Source organism: Mya arenaria, chromosome 10, assembly GCF_026914265.1.
Source record: "Mya arenaria isolate MELC-2E11 chromosome 10, ASM2691426v1".
Classification (NCBI taxonomy): Eukaryota; Metazoa; Mollusca; class Bivalvia; order Myida; family Myidae; genus Mya; species Mya arenaria.
Window position 1 is genome coordinate 11,792,401 of NC_069131.1, and position 18,846 is coordinate 11,811,246.

The 18,846-nt window shown below is 34.3% G+C and overlaps 2 protein-coding genes across 2 annotated transcripts; both read right to left on the minus strand.

Moving 5' to 3' along the window:
* Window positions 1-109: 109 nt before the first annotated feature.
* LOC128205049 (uncharacterized) lies at window positions 110-3,835 on the minus strand. The gene is made up of 2 exons (XM_052906452.1): window positions 3,701-3,835; window positions 110-2,445 (listed from the first exon to the last, which is right to left on the minus strand). The coding sequence occupies exons 1-2, from the start codon at window positions 3,762-3,764 to the stop codon at window positions 1,688-1,690; spliced, it is 822 nt and encodes a 273-aa protein (XP_052762412.1). The 5' UTR covers window positions 3,765-3,835; the 3' UTR covers window positions 110-1,687.
* Window positions 3,836-10,509: 6,674 nt separating this feature from the next.
* LOC128206363 (uncharacterized) lies at window positions 10,510-13,566 on the minus strand. The gene is made up of 2 exons (XM_052908758.1): window positions 13,436-13,566; window positions 10,510-12,253 (listed from the first exon to the last, which is right to left on the minus strand). The coding sequence occupies exons 1-2, from the start codon at window positions 13,497-13,499 to the stop codon at window positions 11,493-11,495; spliced, it is 825 nt and encodes a 274-aa protein (XP_052764718.1). The 5' UTR covers window positions 13,500-13,566; the 3' UTR covers window positions 10,510-11,492.
* Window positions 13,567-18,846: the final 5,280 nt, after the last annotated feature.

The following is an 18,846-nucleotide window of genomic DNA, read 5'->3' on the forward strand; positions in this document are numbered from 1 at the left end:
CTCATTGAAGATCATACAAACTCGGTTAAACTAGTATCGTGCTTCAACCATATCCGCCAATTAGACAAAGAATAAACATATTACCGGTGCTCAACAAATACCTGCCAAACCGAGTATAAACTTTTATTACAAACACTACAAGCAATTATGCATTGCCAACAAAATTATCAGTAATTATAATTTTTTCACAAATAAAAATCACATGATTCTTTTATTTGAGTAAAGGATAATGCATTTAGTAGAGAAATAAACTTTCATTATTTAACTGAAAATAATTTTAGATATCAATCAACCCAAAATACAGTTTTCTGCTTAAGATTACAAGAAGGTATGACAAAACAATTTTCACTGCATGTAATTTACGTTATATTTCAAATTGAACGTGCAAAATATTTGTTGTCTGAGTCAATGACAGTTCTGTCGTATTATTAAAATAGTAATGTTCTCAATACAAGTAAGCGAATGAAAGCATAATGCATAGCAACCAAGTTCAATCTGAATAATTATTTGAGCAAACTTGCTCCTGACCAGAAAATTCGTCTATTAGGTGGACATCTCTTCATTTATAGATAAAGCTACTCTTTCAGTGTTTTTTTTTTTGCCAAGATAGCATGCATTATTCCTTGAGAAGTTAGTAGAACATCAATATAGGTCTACTTCGAAAAACAAGCCAATGAAAACTACGGACACGCCGGTAGTCAAAACTTCTAAAAAATAATACAAACCCTATCAAAGGCAAGGACCTTCACGACGCGGAACTAGGTACACAAACGTACATATACCACATACACACTTACAAACACCGCAAACAGATCACACATGCATCAACATAACTTTACCGATAAATGATGGCATTACCACCTTTGGTTGACCAGTGAAACTCGAGTGCACTTGAACACGAGTCTACATGGGCTTTAACTAGTTTATGTGTCCATTGCCTCACACTTATCCCAACATTTATCAATAGTGACACCATTGGAAATGGAAGCCTCATCAGGGTCAGCGTAAACTTGAAAACAATAAAAAAAAAATGTAATACAAACCTTGTTCAGAGGCAAGGGCCTAAACGTACACAGACATACATTCACCACATACACACTGACAAACACCACAAACAGGCCACACACGCATCAACATAACTTTACCGATAAATGATGAAATTACCACCTTTGGTTGACCAGTGAAACTCGAGTTCACTTGAACACGAGTCTACATGGGCTTTAACTAGTTTATGTGGCCACTTTCTCACACTTATCCGAAAATTTATCAATAATTTGAAATAGGACCCTCATCAGGATCAGCGTCAACTTGAAAACAATAAAGCATAAAGTAAAACACAACATCAAAACTAGTACGGTAGTTTCAAGAATACAACGAACGGATGCAGACATAACAGGCAAACGATGAAATTATGCCGGAGTGAAAGTTCTAGTTCATGAAATAATCATTGTACAAACCACGAGAACAAAAAAACAATGAAAATGGAATAAAACCATACAAACATCTAAAAATATCATCAATTAAAACACATGAAGTGTTTAAAAGCACTATGATAACTAGATTCAGTAGCATTAATATATTTGTTATTTTTCTATCCGTAGCGTTCCACACATTTAACATTTGTTTTTTCTAAAATGGTAAAGCGTAAATTCGATATTTTGTATTTACAAAGATACGCTATTTTCATTCACCAAACTAGTGTTAATGCAATGAAAAACAAGGCACTTAAGAAGCTCGTAGGCATCGAGGCACCAGATGTTGTGCCACCCGAGCAATCGCATTTGCCCGAGTTAAGAGCCGACCCGGAAACGCTTGGTGGAATATTGCCTGTCACGACTGCAAACGCCTTCATTTTCGTATCCGTTGGTAGTTTTAATTCATTTGTTTTGGCTTCTATTTCCTGCGTGTCCGTTATATATTCTTCAACATATAATTGACTTTTCGATTGTAGTAAAACTTCTTTTTCAGGGAATGCTGAATATTTGTCTATGTATGTGCCAGCTGGAGAAGCAGTAAGTTTGAAAAATATTTTGTCTTTACTTAGGAACTGGGTTGTCTGGCTTGCGTCCAATGATGTACTCCAGAAGTCATAATTCATTAAGATGTATCCTTTTTTAATATCGCTACACTGACAAGCCCTGAAAAGTGTATTCCCCGTTTGGAGGCCTAACACTGACAATGCTCTATTGAGCAAATCTTCTGTGTCCAGCCAAATGGGCTCATTTGTTCGACCTCGAAGTTTATCATTCAATACTCTGTAAAATGACCATCCATATTTTTTATTATTGAAGTTCTTACATTCTTGTGTGTACACGTTGACCAGGGCTTTTGCCATACCGATGGTATCCGTGTATTGATTTGTGTTTGTCCTTTCCCAACATTCATTATCTTCGTTGTTGAAATGTCTCCTAAAGATATCTCTGACTTCATCAGCGTAGGAAAACCCTAAAATGTACAAGTTATGGATTGGAATCAGAATATAAAATGGAAAAAAACATGGATATATGCAAACACATTGAGAATGACTCGACTAGTTTTGGTTTTATCTTATATATAGCTTTATTTTAATATTTTGTCGGGTATAGAGTTAAGGGTTTTTTTCTGTATACTTTCATGAACAATGCCATTGAGTAAACGATTTCATAACGATACACGACAGTTCTTTACGATTTGCCACATATAATCAATCTTGCATATTTGGTTGTAAAGAAGCTCTTAGTAACGGTTAAGATTCTTCATTCATATTTTGAAAAACCACGAAATACTGAGTCAATAATAATCCTCAAATGTTATCATGGTACTTCAAACAGATTTTGAATATCAACCCGTGATAGGTAATCAGTAGACCAAGCTCAGTAGCAAAAAGTTTAAACAAAAACCCGGTTTAATGGCACTGGGTAATCGCCAAAGACATAGAATACAAAAGCAAAAAATCACAAACAAGAAACATGGAAGAACAGCACAAACTCCACAAACAGCACAGTGCACAAGATTCTTTAAGAATATTTTTATGAACAGCTACAGAAACAAGCTCAGTAGCCAAGAGTTTAAACATAAACCCGGTTTAATGTTTAAAGTCGAAGGAAAGGTACTGATTATGTGTTATGTATGCTCTGGAACAATATGGTAAAAGTGAAAGTTTTTATTCATTATTCACTAATTCTAAAACATTTCTATAATCTTGGATTTTACTATTCTGGAAGGATTATATATCAACCTTTTGTAGGAATTATTCTGAAAGTTTTTTTAGATTAAAATAGTACTCATATAATGTGTCAAATATATCATAAGAATTTAATTAGTAAGACGATTTAATAAATTTACGATTAATCAAATTTACCAACACATATGTACCAGAACGATATAAATCTATTAAATGTTATTCAAACTATTTGCTTTCGACACCCGCGTTATTGTAAGAACTTTTGATTTGCAAACTGTACTCATATATACAAACAGTTTCCCCAAGCATTCTTTTTCGTCACATAACATTTGTTTTGCTCAATGGTCTGGTTTATTTAAAATTGATATAAACTGTTGTTTTCATCGACACACAATCGATTCATCTAACGAATGATTTCCCGTATAAAGACATAAAGAAACTTTAGGTATTTCTCTCATTGACTTGAAAGTAACAAACTCATTGTTATCAATTTTTCGGAAAATATGACCATTAAAATAAGTTGTTGAAATGTTTTACCTTCAACTAAGCTAGAACTGCAAATGATAATCCCGAAAATCTGAAACAAGATATTAACCTTCATTGTCTATATTTGTTCACGTTATGATTTTCGTGTTTTTGTTCAACGACGCACTTAACTATTTGGAATTTGGTAAGGTTTACAGTGCATTTCATAATGATTAAGCTTTCAATAGGTTGTCTGTTTAACAAATTTATTCAACTTAAACTAAACCGACAGTAACAATAAGAATAGATCCGTTTAAGCAAATTTATTTGAAAACAAAAATCACAAATATCATCTGTTTAATGCTCGACATATATTGGTGAAGTTCATCAATATCGGGGTTTTTTTTAACTGCAACAACAAATATTTAATCCATACTGTTCAAATTTCTAAATGCGTTTTAATTTAGTATTGCTATTCTATACGCCGTGTAAGATTGTTTAGAGGAATATATAACGTACAATTTCATTATGCCATCGTTTTTTTTTTTCGTTTTTGTCTGATGCAAGAAGAAAAGCGTCTTTTTGCTCGCGACATATTGTGTCAAATATTGTACTCAACTCTTGCCCATTCACCTATTTTCGCCCATATAAAAGTTTTAATTTAGTTTAAACATTATCAATTTTACAACGATTATGCTAACTTATAGTGAGTCATTTTCGTTGGCACGATTTTGCGCGAGGGTGTGGTCTTGTGATGTTTGGAAAACCGGAGTACCCGGAGAAAACCCACTTGTCCAGCTTGGTGACCACTTGCCAAACTCACATGCTCCCAGGCCGGAAATCGAACCCGGGTTGCCTTGGAGAAAAGCGAGTGCGCTAACCACTGCGCTAACCGGACAACCAATTGTAATTTCAGTGCTTATAAAACAAACAAAAATGATTACTTTTTGATTACTTTTTAGGTAGACCCCTATGTTAATACAGCCTTCAAGTATTTTTCTTTTCTAAACCACAAACCGCTTTCGTCTTTTTGTGTTGTTGCTTACTGTATGAGTTTTGATCAAAGATATAAAACTATTCAGACTTAAATTAATTTGAACCATAAAATTGTTTTAATGCTATTTATCCAAAAGTTTATTGACCTGGTGTAGACAAGTATGCGTATTCCAGTGATGCAGAGAACAATGGAACATTCTAGTTGTGGTAGGAATTCGCACCTTCAGTATAATGTTTAAACTGATCGCTATGTCCAAGCTGCTGAAGATGCTGTGAACGATAACATTTTATGGGGAAAATTGTAACCTGGACTCATTGTATGATGTTTTAAACTATAGCAAAAATCACTTAGATAAGTAAGTAAATGATTTACTATAAAATACTATTTATGTTAAGACGTGTGTAAATAACATGTCATATATTATATTTGATATTTCGTTTCGTCTTCATGGACGGCAATTCTATAATTACTAAAATTACTAACCTTAAAAAAGTTATTAAAGTTAGGCTGGTTTAATACTAGCTGTAAACGATGTCGAGATAAGTTATATAGATGCAAACGCTTATTCAATTCCAACCCGCCTGCTGAAAATTACATTATATTTTTAAATGAGTTTTGTAAAGCTCGAAATAGTATGATATTCATAACAAAGCAAAAAGGTTCTCGTTTACTGCTCGGTGTGTCACTACAATTTCTATTATTTAGAATATTCGAAGATTTAGTCTCTGAATGACAATTTTAAACTGATACCGTTAAATGGATCTCGCATTTTGAACAGAACAGTATTGTTAGTAACCAGGAAGTATATTAACGCTCAAACTCCTATGACTAATTCAAAAGGTAACAAAAGGTAACACAAGCAAAATCAGGTACCGATTGAAAATATTAATTCTGATAGTATTCCAAAACGCGACCGCTGCCGTCAACGACCATTTAAATCGTCCTATTTCAAATGACGAGATAGAGAAAAGTTTAAAGAAATTAAAAATAGGCAAATCACACGGTAAAGATGGAATAGGGGCAGAATTCTATAAAAACACTATCCCTAGTATAACACCGATTTTCAATATGTTATTCAACCGCATTCTAGACACAGGTGATTTCCAGATTTTTGGAGTGAAAATATTATTGTTCCGATCTTTAAATCAGGTTGCAAGCAAGACCCAAACAATTATAGGGGCATCTCATTAATAAATGTTATGTATAAAGTATATCTTAAAGATAACAAGAAAAAAGTTGATGCATAGCATCAAGTCGGCGCAATGAAATTAGAAGAAAAACGTGCGTGCAGATAACCAAGATGTTTATTATTTCAATAATATTTTTTTGTTTATGTTGGGTGTACATATGCTCAAGGGATAGTTAATGATATCGTTACAATAGTTTAAGCCCGGAGTTATAGATATTCTGTTTTATTTTTCCAACTTAATCCTCAGGTACAAACTAAATTATAACAAAAATATACATACGTTTCTTCGGAAGAAAAAGAGTCAATGGTCCAATACATAGATTTCAATAGCATGTAATTCACCTTTTATTTGTACTGGCATGTTATGTGAATTCCTTGCTTTATATTTTGTATACCGGTAAGGTTTTGTAACACAATTCACTCATATGAGTATATAGAGCGGGGATTAAAATACTATACATCAAGAGGGAATTATCTGGAGTTCATTCTTTCGAATGACATTTTCAAAACAAACAATTAAGCTCAAGGTTAATTTTTCAAAACTCGGCATTTTGGTTGCCACCAAGGGAGATTACTGCGTATAAGGTTAACAAACATAAAGGAGATTGTAATAGTACCGTGTAACCTTCATTCATTTTTGATATCAATCGGAACACCTCGGCCTGTATCTATCTCGGAGATGGCCGAGTTGTTATGATTGAGTTGGTATTTGCAATAAAAAAATTCAAAATGATAAGTACGGCTATTATATTCTAAGGTTTCATTATCAATTAAAGTGTTAAGTTTTATAAAACATACTAAACTTTATATTTTATCATGCAACGTCGAAACTATTGAAATCCATTGTTCTGCAATTTATGAACTAGTCCTTAAGTTGGAATATTTCTAAAGTAATATCAAATATAGTCGGCGCCCTTCTGGGCGCCGACTAATAAAGGTAACAAAAGGTAACATAAATTATGAAAACAGGAAGAAATGTTTTAAAAAATAACCTTGAATAAATTAAACAAATCAATATCACAGACGATAACCGTATTCTTACAATATGAAAAATAAACATTCCATTTGCCTGTGTGGTCTTTTTTTGCATTGTCAAGGCTTGACAGTAAACAATGCTGCTTTTGAAAATAAAATTGAAATTAAAGGATAAGCGTACCAGCCATTATGTTATGGAATACGGTTAGGGCCATCACCTGTGAATGTGTTGATCTGAAACGCGATACACCAAAGTACGATGAAGAAAACGCGACAGTACGATGATGGAAACGCGACATAACGATAACGAAAACGCGATAATACGACAGTACGATTATAATAATGCGATAAATTATCGTGATTGCACCATCGTACTGTCGCGTTTTCATCATCGTGGTTTCGTGCTTTCGCGGTTTCAACATCGTAGTATCGTACTGTCGGGTTTTCATCATCGTACTTTCGCGTTTTCATCATCGTACTATCGCGTTTTCATCATCGTACTGTCGTGTTTTCATCATTGTGATCCTTGTATTGCCGTCATACGAGTTCTTTATGTTATAACTATCCACTTTATATGTTATATCAAGTGGACGTAACAATACTTGGGGATGTATACATATATCTTGCTTTTCAGTTCATTGCATATTCAACGCACAATACATTGCCTCTTATTTTATCCTTGTATTGTCTTCAATGTTCGCTGTTTGTTTTTTTAGGCTGGACGCTGGTCATACCAGTTCTTTATGTAAGAACTATCCACTTTTTAAGTTATATCCACGCTGTGCTAGTAAATAAGCATATGAGAATATATGGAAATATTGTGATTATATAAACAATAATGATGAAAATATAAGCCGAAAAGGACCCGGCCAAAATGTAGATATGCCGAAATGACCCGACACCGCTGAATGTGATAACGCAAGGTACCATTTCCGTAATAACATCCGAGTAACCACGATTTGGGAGTTGTGAAAAATATTGTGCACACCAACAATGTCAATCGGAACATCTCGGTCATTATACAACATACTAAACGAGGTCTATGCCCAAGATTGCCGGAGATGGACGAGTTGTTACGATTGCAATTATGTATCGCTATTTTGTCGTTTAAAGTGAAACTCTTATTCAAAATCAATACATGTACACATGTTTAACAAACATCAATTTTGACTGATAAACCTTAAACTACCTTACTGAATAATGCACTTATTGAAAATATGTATTACTGATAACAAGATTGTTACCATGTATTTAATAGCAGAAAGCTCTAAAATATTAAATGATTGGTGAATCCAAAAAGAATAACTGTAGTCTATTATAGTGTCATGAGGTAGAAATACTGTGTTTTATGCTCATTTCTTTCAAATTAAACACGGTATCCTTCATAAGAACCATTGTTTTCTACATTTATACATCCTTTTTGGAATTTTAAACAAAGTACTGCTTGTGGTAAATGTTATTTGGTAGTAAGAGTGCATCTTTAATAAATTTGTAATGGTTCGGCTACTTCAGTGTTAATTCGAAAAGTTTACCAAAAAATGTCAATTGAAAACGCTTGAACATCCCGTCGTTAAACTGAATAAAAAGTATTCATAGATGGTGCATGACCTTTACCAATTCAGTTATTAATTCAATATCATTAAGAATTAAGATAATAGTGTTGTCGAATGCATGGCTTAAGTACTCTTAATAGTAAGGTTGGTCATGAATAGTGTGTGTGTGTGTGTGTGTGTGTGCGTGTGTGCGTGTGTGCGTGTGCGCGTGTGCGCGTGTCATGCGTGTGCGCGTGTGTGCGTGTGTGCGCGTGCGCGCGTGAGTGCGTGCGTGCGTGTGTTTTATTAGTCATTATTGATATAAAAGTCATGATTAAAACCTGCGGTCTCGACGTATTTTGGTATACGTGTTTACATACCGAAATCGACGTGATACAGATCACCAGAAAATCGTCCTATCATAATATCCCCTATAAATTTCATATATATAATAATGATTTGGATATTAATGTTCAATAAAATCCATTCAACCGCGTCATTGAGCTTGTTTCTGTAATTTTTCATATAAATCTTGATGTCTTAGTTTGCTTCACTTTAGAACCTTGTTCGCTTGATATCTGAAGAGACGTAAACCTACACAGTTTATAATACACAGTTGCCGCTTTTAATTTGTTTGATTGTATAGTAAACTATTGGGATTTACCAAACTTACACAAACTTGACCAGATATTTACTTAAATAATAAAACATCCAATTCAGCCCGATTCACATTAGGCTGTTAGGTCTGGTAAATCATAACTCACTCACGGATATGTAGCCTTAAACTGGTTTGAAGTGCAAACTAATTTGAAGGGAAAGATGGCCATGGGAGGTAGAATGAATGGTATTTCTTATTTACAACTTAAATATGCGTCTTGAAATTATGAAAGCAAAAAGTCCAAAATATAAAACAAGCATTCAAAGAAGCGTTGCTTTGTTGGGTTACAAGTGACTCATAATACAGGGAAAACGTTTCCCTACTATTAGGTTCACAAAATAAGATTTACATTCCGTTCATTTATAGTGTTCCATGTCCAAGTAATATCTGAACGTTGTATGCCATATGTCGTAGCAGACTGTCAGGAATCTCCATCAGTGTAGTGGGTGGACTGTTTTTCATTGCAGCAGCTATGCACCTTATGCACCAGTCAATTGTAGCCACGCCCCCAAGGTCCCGGGCATAGCGGGGATTTTGACTTTTGGACCAGCCAAGCCCGGGTAAAATCCCCGCCCTGCGGGAACGAACTGCTGGTAAGTTCCATGCCAAATGCCCCCGCAGCCCAGGGACCCTAGGTAATGCCCATTATCCGCTATTTTTGGCGCGAAGACAACGCCACCGCATTCATCCGGCACTGCGGGAACAACTGGAAGGTAAAAACACGGCCCATTTATCCCCGGTATACCCCCGGACCGGGGGGGGGGGCGATTGACTAGTGCATTACCTAGTCATATTTAATACACAATACATTCGTAGATATAACAATAAGAGAGAATATGAAAATGCTAAGGATTCGCTGATCATGCCATAAAAAATTATTTTAAACTGACTCAGGTGTCAATACCGTTATTGAGTTGTCCCCCCATTCCCTTGACCCCGTCAAGTGTGACTTAAACAAAATATTGACACCGGGGAGTTCTACCCCCACCGGTTAATGGGATATTCGTCAAAGGTAAAAAATTATACCCAAAATACCGATAGACTTGCGATCAATGACGTCTAGAGATTTCACACAGCTCTACCTATTGGATATGGTTTCAATTAACTAGTATTAACTGGAGTTTATAAAGTCCGTGCCCATTTGCATCTCAGTATATACCCACATCGTCAAAGACAAGCCGCGCACGAGATGTTTCTGATTAGTTTTATTGTAGACCTTGTTTTGGCCATTAATAAACCTAACTAGACGACTTTGCCGAAAATTATCGTTAATTTAGCTTTCACACATGCAATGCATTGTCAGCGGCAAACTATTTTGGATTACGCATGTGAGAAACCTTGTTTGTTGATCTGTTTTTCAAACGCATGGCGAGGTCGTTCTTCATAATAACTGCATTTTTAAATCCGTAGTTTAAAATACAACTCATTGAAGATCATACAACTCGGTTGAACTAGTTTCATGTTTCAGCAATATCCGCCAATCAGACAAAGAATAAACATATTACCAGTGCTGAAAAAATACCTGCCAAACCGAGTATAAACTTTTATTACAATCATTACAAGCAATTACGCATTACCAACAAAATGATCAATAAATACAAAATGTACACAATTTAAAATCATATGATTCTTATATTTGAGTAAAGGATAATATATTTAGTAGAGAAATAAACTTTCATTATATAACTGAAAATAATTTTATATATCATGCAACCAAAAATACAGTATTCTGCTTAAAATTACAAGTAGGTATGACAAAACAATCTTCACTGCATGTAATTTGCGTTATATTTAAAAATAAACGTGCAACATATTTGTTGTCTGAGTCAATTACAGTTCTGTCGTGTTATTCAAATAACAATGTACTCAACGCATGTAAGCGATTGAAAGCATAATGCATTGCAACCAAGTTCCATTTGAATAATAATTATTATTATTCAGTGGGGTTTTTTTTGCCAAGATAGCTTGCATTATTCCTTGAGAAGTTCGTAGAACATCTATATAGGTCTAATTTGAAAAAAATAAGACAATGAAAACTATACGGCCACGCCAGTAGTCAAACTTCTTAATAAGTAATACAAACTCGCTCAAACACTATTGGAAATATAAGCCTGATCAAGAACAGCATCAACTTGAAAACAAGAAAGAATAAAATAAAACACAACATAAAAACTTATTCTGAATTTCAAGAACACAGCGAAAGGATACAGACATCATAGGCAAACGATTTTGACAGTTCTTGTTCTTTAAAGCAATTATCATTGTACGAACCAAGAGAAAAAAACAACAATGAAAATTGAATAAAACAATACAAAGTATTTAAAAATATCATCAATTAAAACACATGAAGTTTTTAAAAGTATTATGACAATAAGATGGATATACACTAGCATTAATATATATTTGTTATTATTCTATCAGATTCGCTCAACACATTTAAAATTTGTCATTTCTAAACTGGTAAAGCGTAAATGTGATATTTTGTATTTACAAAGATACGCTGTTTTCATTCATCAAACTAGTGTAAATGCAATGAAAAACAAGGCACTTAAGAAGCTTGTAGGCATCGAAGCACCAGATGTCGTGCCATGCGAGCAATCACAATAGCCTGACTTGGGAGCCGACCTGGAACCTCTTGCTGGAATATCACCTGTCACGACAGCAAACGCCAACATTTCGCTCCACTTTAATTTGCCATCAACTTCTTTTGTCTTGTTTGCTATGCCCTGCTTATCTGTAACATATTCGGTTACATAAAACTCTCGATTGGATTGTAATAAAACTTCTTTTTCATATGAAAATTTCGAATATTGCGATACGTCAGCGCCACGTGGAGTCTTCAACATCTTAAAGAATATAGCCTCATCATTTAGGAAGTCGTTAGCCACCCATGGAAGTAACGATGTGCTCCAGTAGCTATACACATGAAAAGAGTGTCCTTGTTTGATATTGTCACATTTACAAGCTCTGAACAGTAGATCCCATGTTTTGATGCCTATAATTCCCAATCCTTGATTAAGCAATTGTTCCGTGTCCAGCCAAATTTGTTCTTTTGTTTGGGCTCGAAGTTTTGCATTCAGTTCCTTGTAAAATGGACTTGCATTGGTTTTATTATTGTAATCTTTACATTCTTGCGTGTACACGTTGACCAGCGCTATTGCCATGTCCTTGTCATTCGTTGTTTGATCTGCTTTTGTCGCTTTCCAACACTTATTATCTTTGTCGTTGAAATGTCTCACAAATAGGTTTCTTACGTTATCAGCATAGGAACCCCCTAGAAGCAAAGTGCAAGAAACGGAGTTTATAAACATGTAAATGGAAATATATTGATTTAGGCCAGCAAATCGAGAAATACTCGATTAAATTTGGTTTCATCTTTATTTTTTTCATAGTGTTTAGGGTTCATTTCCAAATAAATCAAGGAAATGCTCAAAATATACAATTTTATAACGATTCACAACACATGTAATCGACTGATTATTCGTATGTAAATTAATCTTAAAGATGCACACTTACTCCTTAATAGATTTACCACAATGCATACAATTGTTTTGTTTTACCAAAAAGGATGTCGAAAACAGTGGTACTTATGAAGGATACCGAGTTTAATTTAGAAAAAAGTGCAGAGAAAATATGGTAGTTCTACCTTATGAGACTATAGTAGATCACAGTAAATAATTTATCATTCACCAATCATTTAATAATTGTGTGTTTTTAAATACACGGTTATAATTGTGTAATCAGTAATTAGTAATTTCCATAAATGCATTATTTAGCAGGTAGTTAAAGGTGCATCCCTCAAAATGATGTTTGTTATACATGTGTATGTACTGATTTTGAATAAGAGTTTCACTTTAAGTTTCAGTTAATCTTCTTCATTCTTACCAAGAAATTCCACGAAATACTAGAACATAACATTCCTCAATTATGAGTGTAATTTAAATAGATTGTTTTTAAATGATATAGTGAATTTAGATTTGCTAAAACTGGTTTAAATAAATATTTTTTAAGTATCTGTCTTTTTTTACTTTCACCATCGAATTAAAATAACCACCACATGCATAATTCACGATGAATTAGACAAATTTTACAACACAAATGTACCAGAATGTCAGTAGAGTTCTATTCAATGTTATATTTAAATTATTTTCAATCAGCATTCGCGTAATTGTACGACCTTTAATTTGCAATCTGTACTTGTATTTACATTCAATTTCAAACCACAGTCAGTCTTCTACATCGCATTACACGTATTTTGCTAATTTTTCAGACAATTTAAACCAGTCACTGTATAAAAAATGTTTTTAATCGACAAAAAATCCAATCATTTAACGAGAGTTATCAGGCAAAAAGACACTTTAACCAAATCTCTTTTAACCAGTCATAAACCACCCGTAACATTGTTGTCAACTTCTCGAAAATATTACTACTAAAATATATTGTTGAAATGTTTTACCTTCAACTATGCAAGTACTACAAAGGAAAATCCCTAAAACCTGAAACAAGACATTCAGCGGCATGGTCGATGTCTGTGCAAGTTCTGTTAATCGTCTTTACCCTTCAGGGATATACATACCTTGTGCTACAGTGCATTTCATAAACACCAAACATTAATAATGAGTTGTCTTTTTTATTGATGTTAAAGTAACTCAACTCAAACTAAAACGATAGTAAAAGATGACAATGGATCCATTTATGCTTATCTGTTTAAAAAAATATGTTCAATACTCTCGACGTGTTTAAGTAAATTTTATCAATATCAATTTTTAATTGCACGAACAAATATTTTATTCAAACCGATCCACTTTCTAAATTTGTTTGAATTAGTTATTGCTATATCTATATGTGTTTAAGCTGTGTAAATGCATTTGGAAGAGTATATCAATATACAAATATCATTATGCTATTGTTCCTCGTTTCATTTTTGACGGAGGCAAGAATACGAAACAGCCAAAAACGACATTGACATTTTCTCATCATTTTCTTCGTGGCATATTTACAATATCATACTCACCTTAAACCCATTCATTCATTTCATCCCATATTATAGTGTTAATTACATAGAATATTATATTATAGTTCTTAAATTATAAAACATCTAAACTATAGTTAAGCTAACTTTAGAAAGACTCTAATGTAAATAAAACCTTCTTGTCTCCCTCTGAAATAAACAACAAACAGTTTTGTTATATTTTCGTACACTGTCGGGATTTTGTTTCAAGATAAAATCTTACTAAGATTGTTTAAAACCTATTTATCGAAACTAATATTTATCTGGAGTATGACAAATGTGCATTCTCAAAAGCAACCGATCGCTATTTACAAACCGCTGTACCGAAATAACTGTAAATAACAGTGACATCATACACTCTCAATGCTCTGCTAGAAAATCTAAACTGAAATTCAGATGTTCTGTATCGAGTCCTTAAGTCAGACTGTCGTGAAGATAACGAATGTTGTTCTGTTGGTTCAATATTTGTCTGTTGCGTGTTGATGTTTTGTGGCCCGCGATGTGCCTCTGTTAAGTCTTTAAACCTGAATGTTGTTGTTTGTTTACTGCCTGGCGTCTCACTATAATTTCTATTTTTAAGAATATTTTTAAATATCTAGGCTCTGAAGGTCATCTTTAAACTGATACCGTTTAATGGATCTTGCATTTTGAAGAAAACAGTAATGTTTGTAACCAGGAAGTATATAAACGCCCAAACTCCTATGACTAATTCAAAACCCAAATTCAATTTCCCTATGATTCACATTTTTTTACAACTAATAATATAGACTATATGACATGCCAGACAGAAATCCTTATAGTTATATGTTAAGATTAATAACTGCACCTACAAAAGTAACATAAATTAACAAACTGGAAGGAATGATTTAAAAATAACCTTAAATAAAAACAAATAATAACATATTAGGCGATAACCGTATTCTTAAGTATTTTTACAATGTGAAAAAATCAACATTCTATTTCCCTGTTGTTGTTTTTTTTTGCATTGTCAATGCTTGACAGGATACTGCTTTTTAAATGAAACTAGGGGGACAATTGTACCAGCCAAGATGCCAATCTTAGTCCTGGTGATTTGAAATAGCAAACAACAATTCCTCAGCGTTGCTTTTCTATTCATGACACTTTTAACGCACAGAACATTTCGACTTGGCTTGTCCTCGTATTATCTTCGATTCCCTTTTGATTTCTTTAAGGTTGGACACTGAACATATGAGTTATTTATTAACTAATATAAAATGAAATTTCAAAAGGCAATTCACACGACTTAAAACAAACATTAATGATAAAAATGTAGGCCAGAAAGGACAAGTCCGAAAGGTAACTAGGCCTTAATGACCCGACACCACTGAATGTTATCGGTGATAACGCAAGGTACCGTTTCCGTAATAACGTCCGAGTAACTACGATTGGGAGAGTTGTGAAAAATATTGTCCGCACCCAATAATGTCAATCGGAACATCTCGGCCATTATACAACAGACTTAACGAGGTATATTCCGAAGATTGCCGGACATGGACGAGTTGTTACGATTGCAATAATGTATCGCTATTTTGTCGTTTAATAAATATGTTATGGGTCGGATATTTCTGTGTTTATTATGAATGTTTACCAAATAAAATATCAATTGAAAATGCTTGCACATACCGTCGTCAAATTGAAAAAAATATTCATAGATGGTACACATGATCTTAACCAATTCAGATATCAATTCAATATCATTAAGAATTAAGATAATAGAGCTGTCAGAATTCATGGCTTAAGTACTCTTAGTATTAGGGTTGGTCATCAATAGTAATTTTTGTGTGTTTTTATAACTCTTTATTAATATATAAAAGTCATAATCAAAACCTGCGGTCTCGACGGATACGTGTTAAGACGCCGAACTTGACGGGATACAGGTCACCAAAAATTTACCTATCATAATATCCCCAATATATATAACGATTTAAATATTAATATTCAATAAAATTAATTCAGCCGCGTCTTTGATGTCATAGTATTTTTCACTTTAGAAACTTGTTCGCTTGATATCTGGCGAGACGATATTATATACAGTCTACATAACACAATTACAGCTATTAAGTTGTTCGATTGTAAGGTGAAATTTTGGGAACTTAAAAATATGACCAGACGTTCACTTAAAACATAAGACACCCAATCATGGGAGTAGGCTGTTCAGTCTGGTAAATCATTCGGGGATACCCACCCCAAAGATTTCTTTCTAAATTAGAGAGAAAAAAGTGCATACAAGTGCAATTTGGGAGCATTCCAAGTGAAAACAAGATGCACAATTACATCCATTTAATATGCACATAACATACGCAAAAATGTCACATCCGCAAAAACTTTATATAATACAAGCATTCAAAGAAGCGTTGCTGTGTTGGGTTACAAGTGACTCATAATACAGGGAAAACGTTTCCCTACTATTAGGTTCACAAAATAAGAATTACATTCCGTTCATTTATAGTGTTCCATGTCCAAGTAATATCTGAACGTTGTATGCCATATGTCGTAGCAGACTGTCAGGAATCTCCATCAGTGTAGTGGGTGGACTGTTTTTCATTGCAGCAGTTATGCACCTTATGCACCAGTCAATTGTAGCCACGCCCCCCAGGTCCCGGGCATAGCGGGGATTTTGACTTTTGGTCCAGCCAAGCCCGGGGAACAAACTGCGGGTAAGATAACCGCCAAATGCCCCCGCACCCCAATGACCCTAGGTAAGGCCCATTCTCCGCTATATTTGGCGCGAAGACAACGCAACCGCAACCGCATTCGCCCGGCACTGCGGGACCAACTGGAAGGTAAAAACACGGCCCATTTATCCCCGGTATACCCCCGGACCTGGGGGGGGGGGGCGATTGACTGGTGCATTACATAGTTATATTTAATACACAATACATTCGTAGATATATCTCACGTCATAAACGTTTTAATAATTCTTTGACGTTATTATTTCATTTTATGCACTTAAGAACAATAAGAGAGAAGATGAAAATGCTAAGGATTCGCTGATCATGCCATAAAAAATTATTTTAAACTGACTCAGGTGTCAATACCGTTATTGAGTTGTCCCCCCATTCCCTTGACCCGGTCACATTACCAAGTGTGACTTAAACAAAATATTGACACCGGGGAGTTCTACCCCCACCGGTTAATGGGATATTCGTCAAAGGAAAAAAATTATACCCAAAATGCCGGTAGACTTGCGATCAATGACGTCTAGAGATTTCACACAGCTCTACCTATTGGATATGGTTTCAATTAACTAGTATTAACTAATGTCACATGAACGTATAATATTATCTTTAAATCCATATATGTGTAAGAATAGTATTTTAAAGGATGAACAAGTCACGCGGTCAGTTCTTTGACAAGAAATTGAACAGAAGATTTCGCCCAGTATATGAATATGAACTGACCACTTTTTGCCTGATTGTTGTCTCGCTATTTAAATATTGAAATTTCTTCCGTTTGTTGGCTTTTTTGTACAAAGGTATGGTCAATGTTACATCTGATATTGATTGACAGATCATCCCCTTGACGTGAGGATCTACCCAATGTTTTAAAATATTTATTTCTCTTTGTTAGGTCATTGGAAGTTCACCACATTCTGCGTCTAGTGCTATTGTACGTGTACCTTACTTTGTATGCATTTGTGTATTTAGTAGTTTCTTTAATTTGTCATTTGAACCACAGAGTTATAAAATATACTTCAATAGTCCAGTTTGTATTTGACAAGTGCTAGATAGATTGTATATTGACTTTTCAAGTGTCGCAATCCTTTCCTTTGGTCTAAGGAGATTAGGGTTCTTTCCGCATCAGGAAATGAGTGAGTTTAATATGTGGAAGACTCATTTAGGTATTTATCGAATGATAATCCTAAAAATGTAGTTTTTTCGTTGCATGTTAATGTTTGATAACGTAGTTTTAGCTTTCCGCCGGTTTCTTTCTTTTTGTGTACTTTGAGTACGTGTGTTTTGTTTGGGTTTATTTTGAAGCCGAGGTTTTTACACCATGTCTCTTTGTTATTTAAAGTATGTTGGATGTTTTAGGTAATACTTCATGTCTTTTTAGATACTGTCCATATCGCTCCATCATCTACAAACTGAGATAGGTCAATATGATAGGGTTTTGAATTTCTGAGTTGCTTTATTCGATTGTGTCTCTTAGTGTATTCCAAAAATACTGCCACTAGGTATTTGTTGTCAAGTTGTGACCCTTTACAATCATCTTCCAGTCTAACTAGATTGTCTTCACATGGATGATTGGCTCTGCAACCTGATTGAAATTTTTATATCAGTTTGTTTGTTTCAAAGAAGTAGCATGTTATTTTTTTTTTTATTTATTTAGTGAAAGTTGATGTTAATGAGATTGGCCGGTATGATGCGGGATCATATTTAGGTTTATTTGGTTTTAGGAGAGGGATTATTACAGCCTCTCTCCATGAGACTGGTGTTGAACCTGTTTTCCAGGATTGGTTAAAGAGTCCTAGAAGTGTTTCCTTTGCATATGTTGCTATTTTAAGACTTTCATAATGTATGCCATCTCCACCAGGTGAGCCACTTTTACAATTAGCTAGTGCCCTTTTGAGTTTAACCTTTCTGAAATCTGTATTATAGTCAAAATCTTATTATCTGGGGGTTTCTACGTTAATTGTATCACTAAGAATTTTATTGGTCCTGTTCTTTATCTCAATGAAGTGTTGTGTATATTCATTATCGCTACTGATCCTTTCATAATGGTTTACTTATATGTCTGCCTTATCTTTGGGATCGTGTATAACCTTGTCGTTAGTTTTAAATGGTGGTTCATCGGGCAGTGGGATTCCTTTAACGTTTCGTACAAAGTTCTAA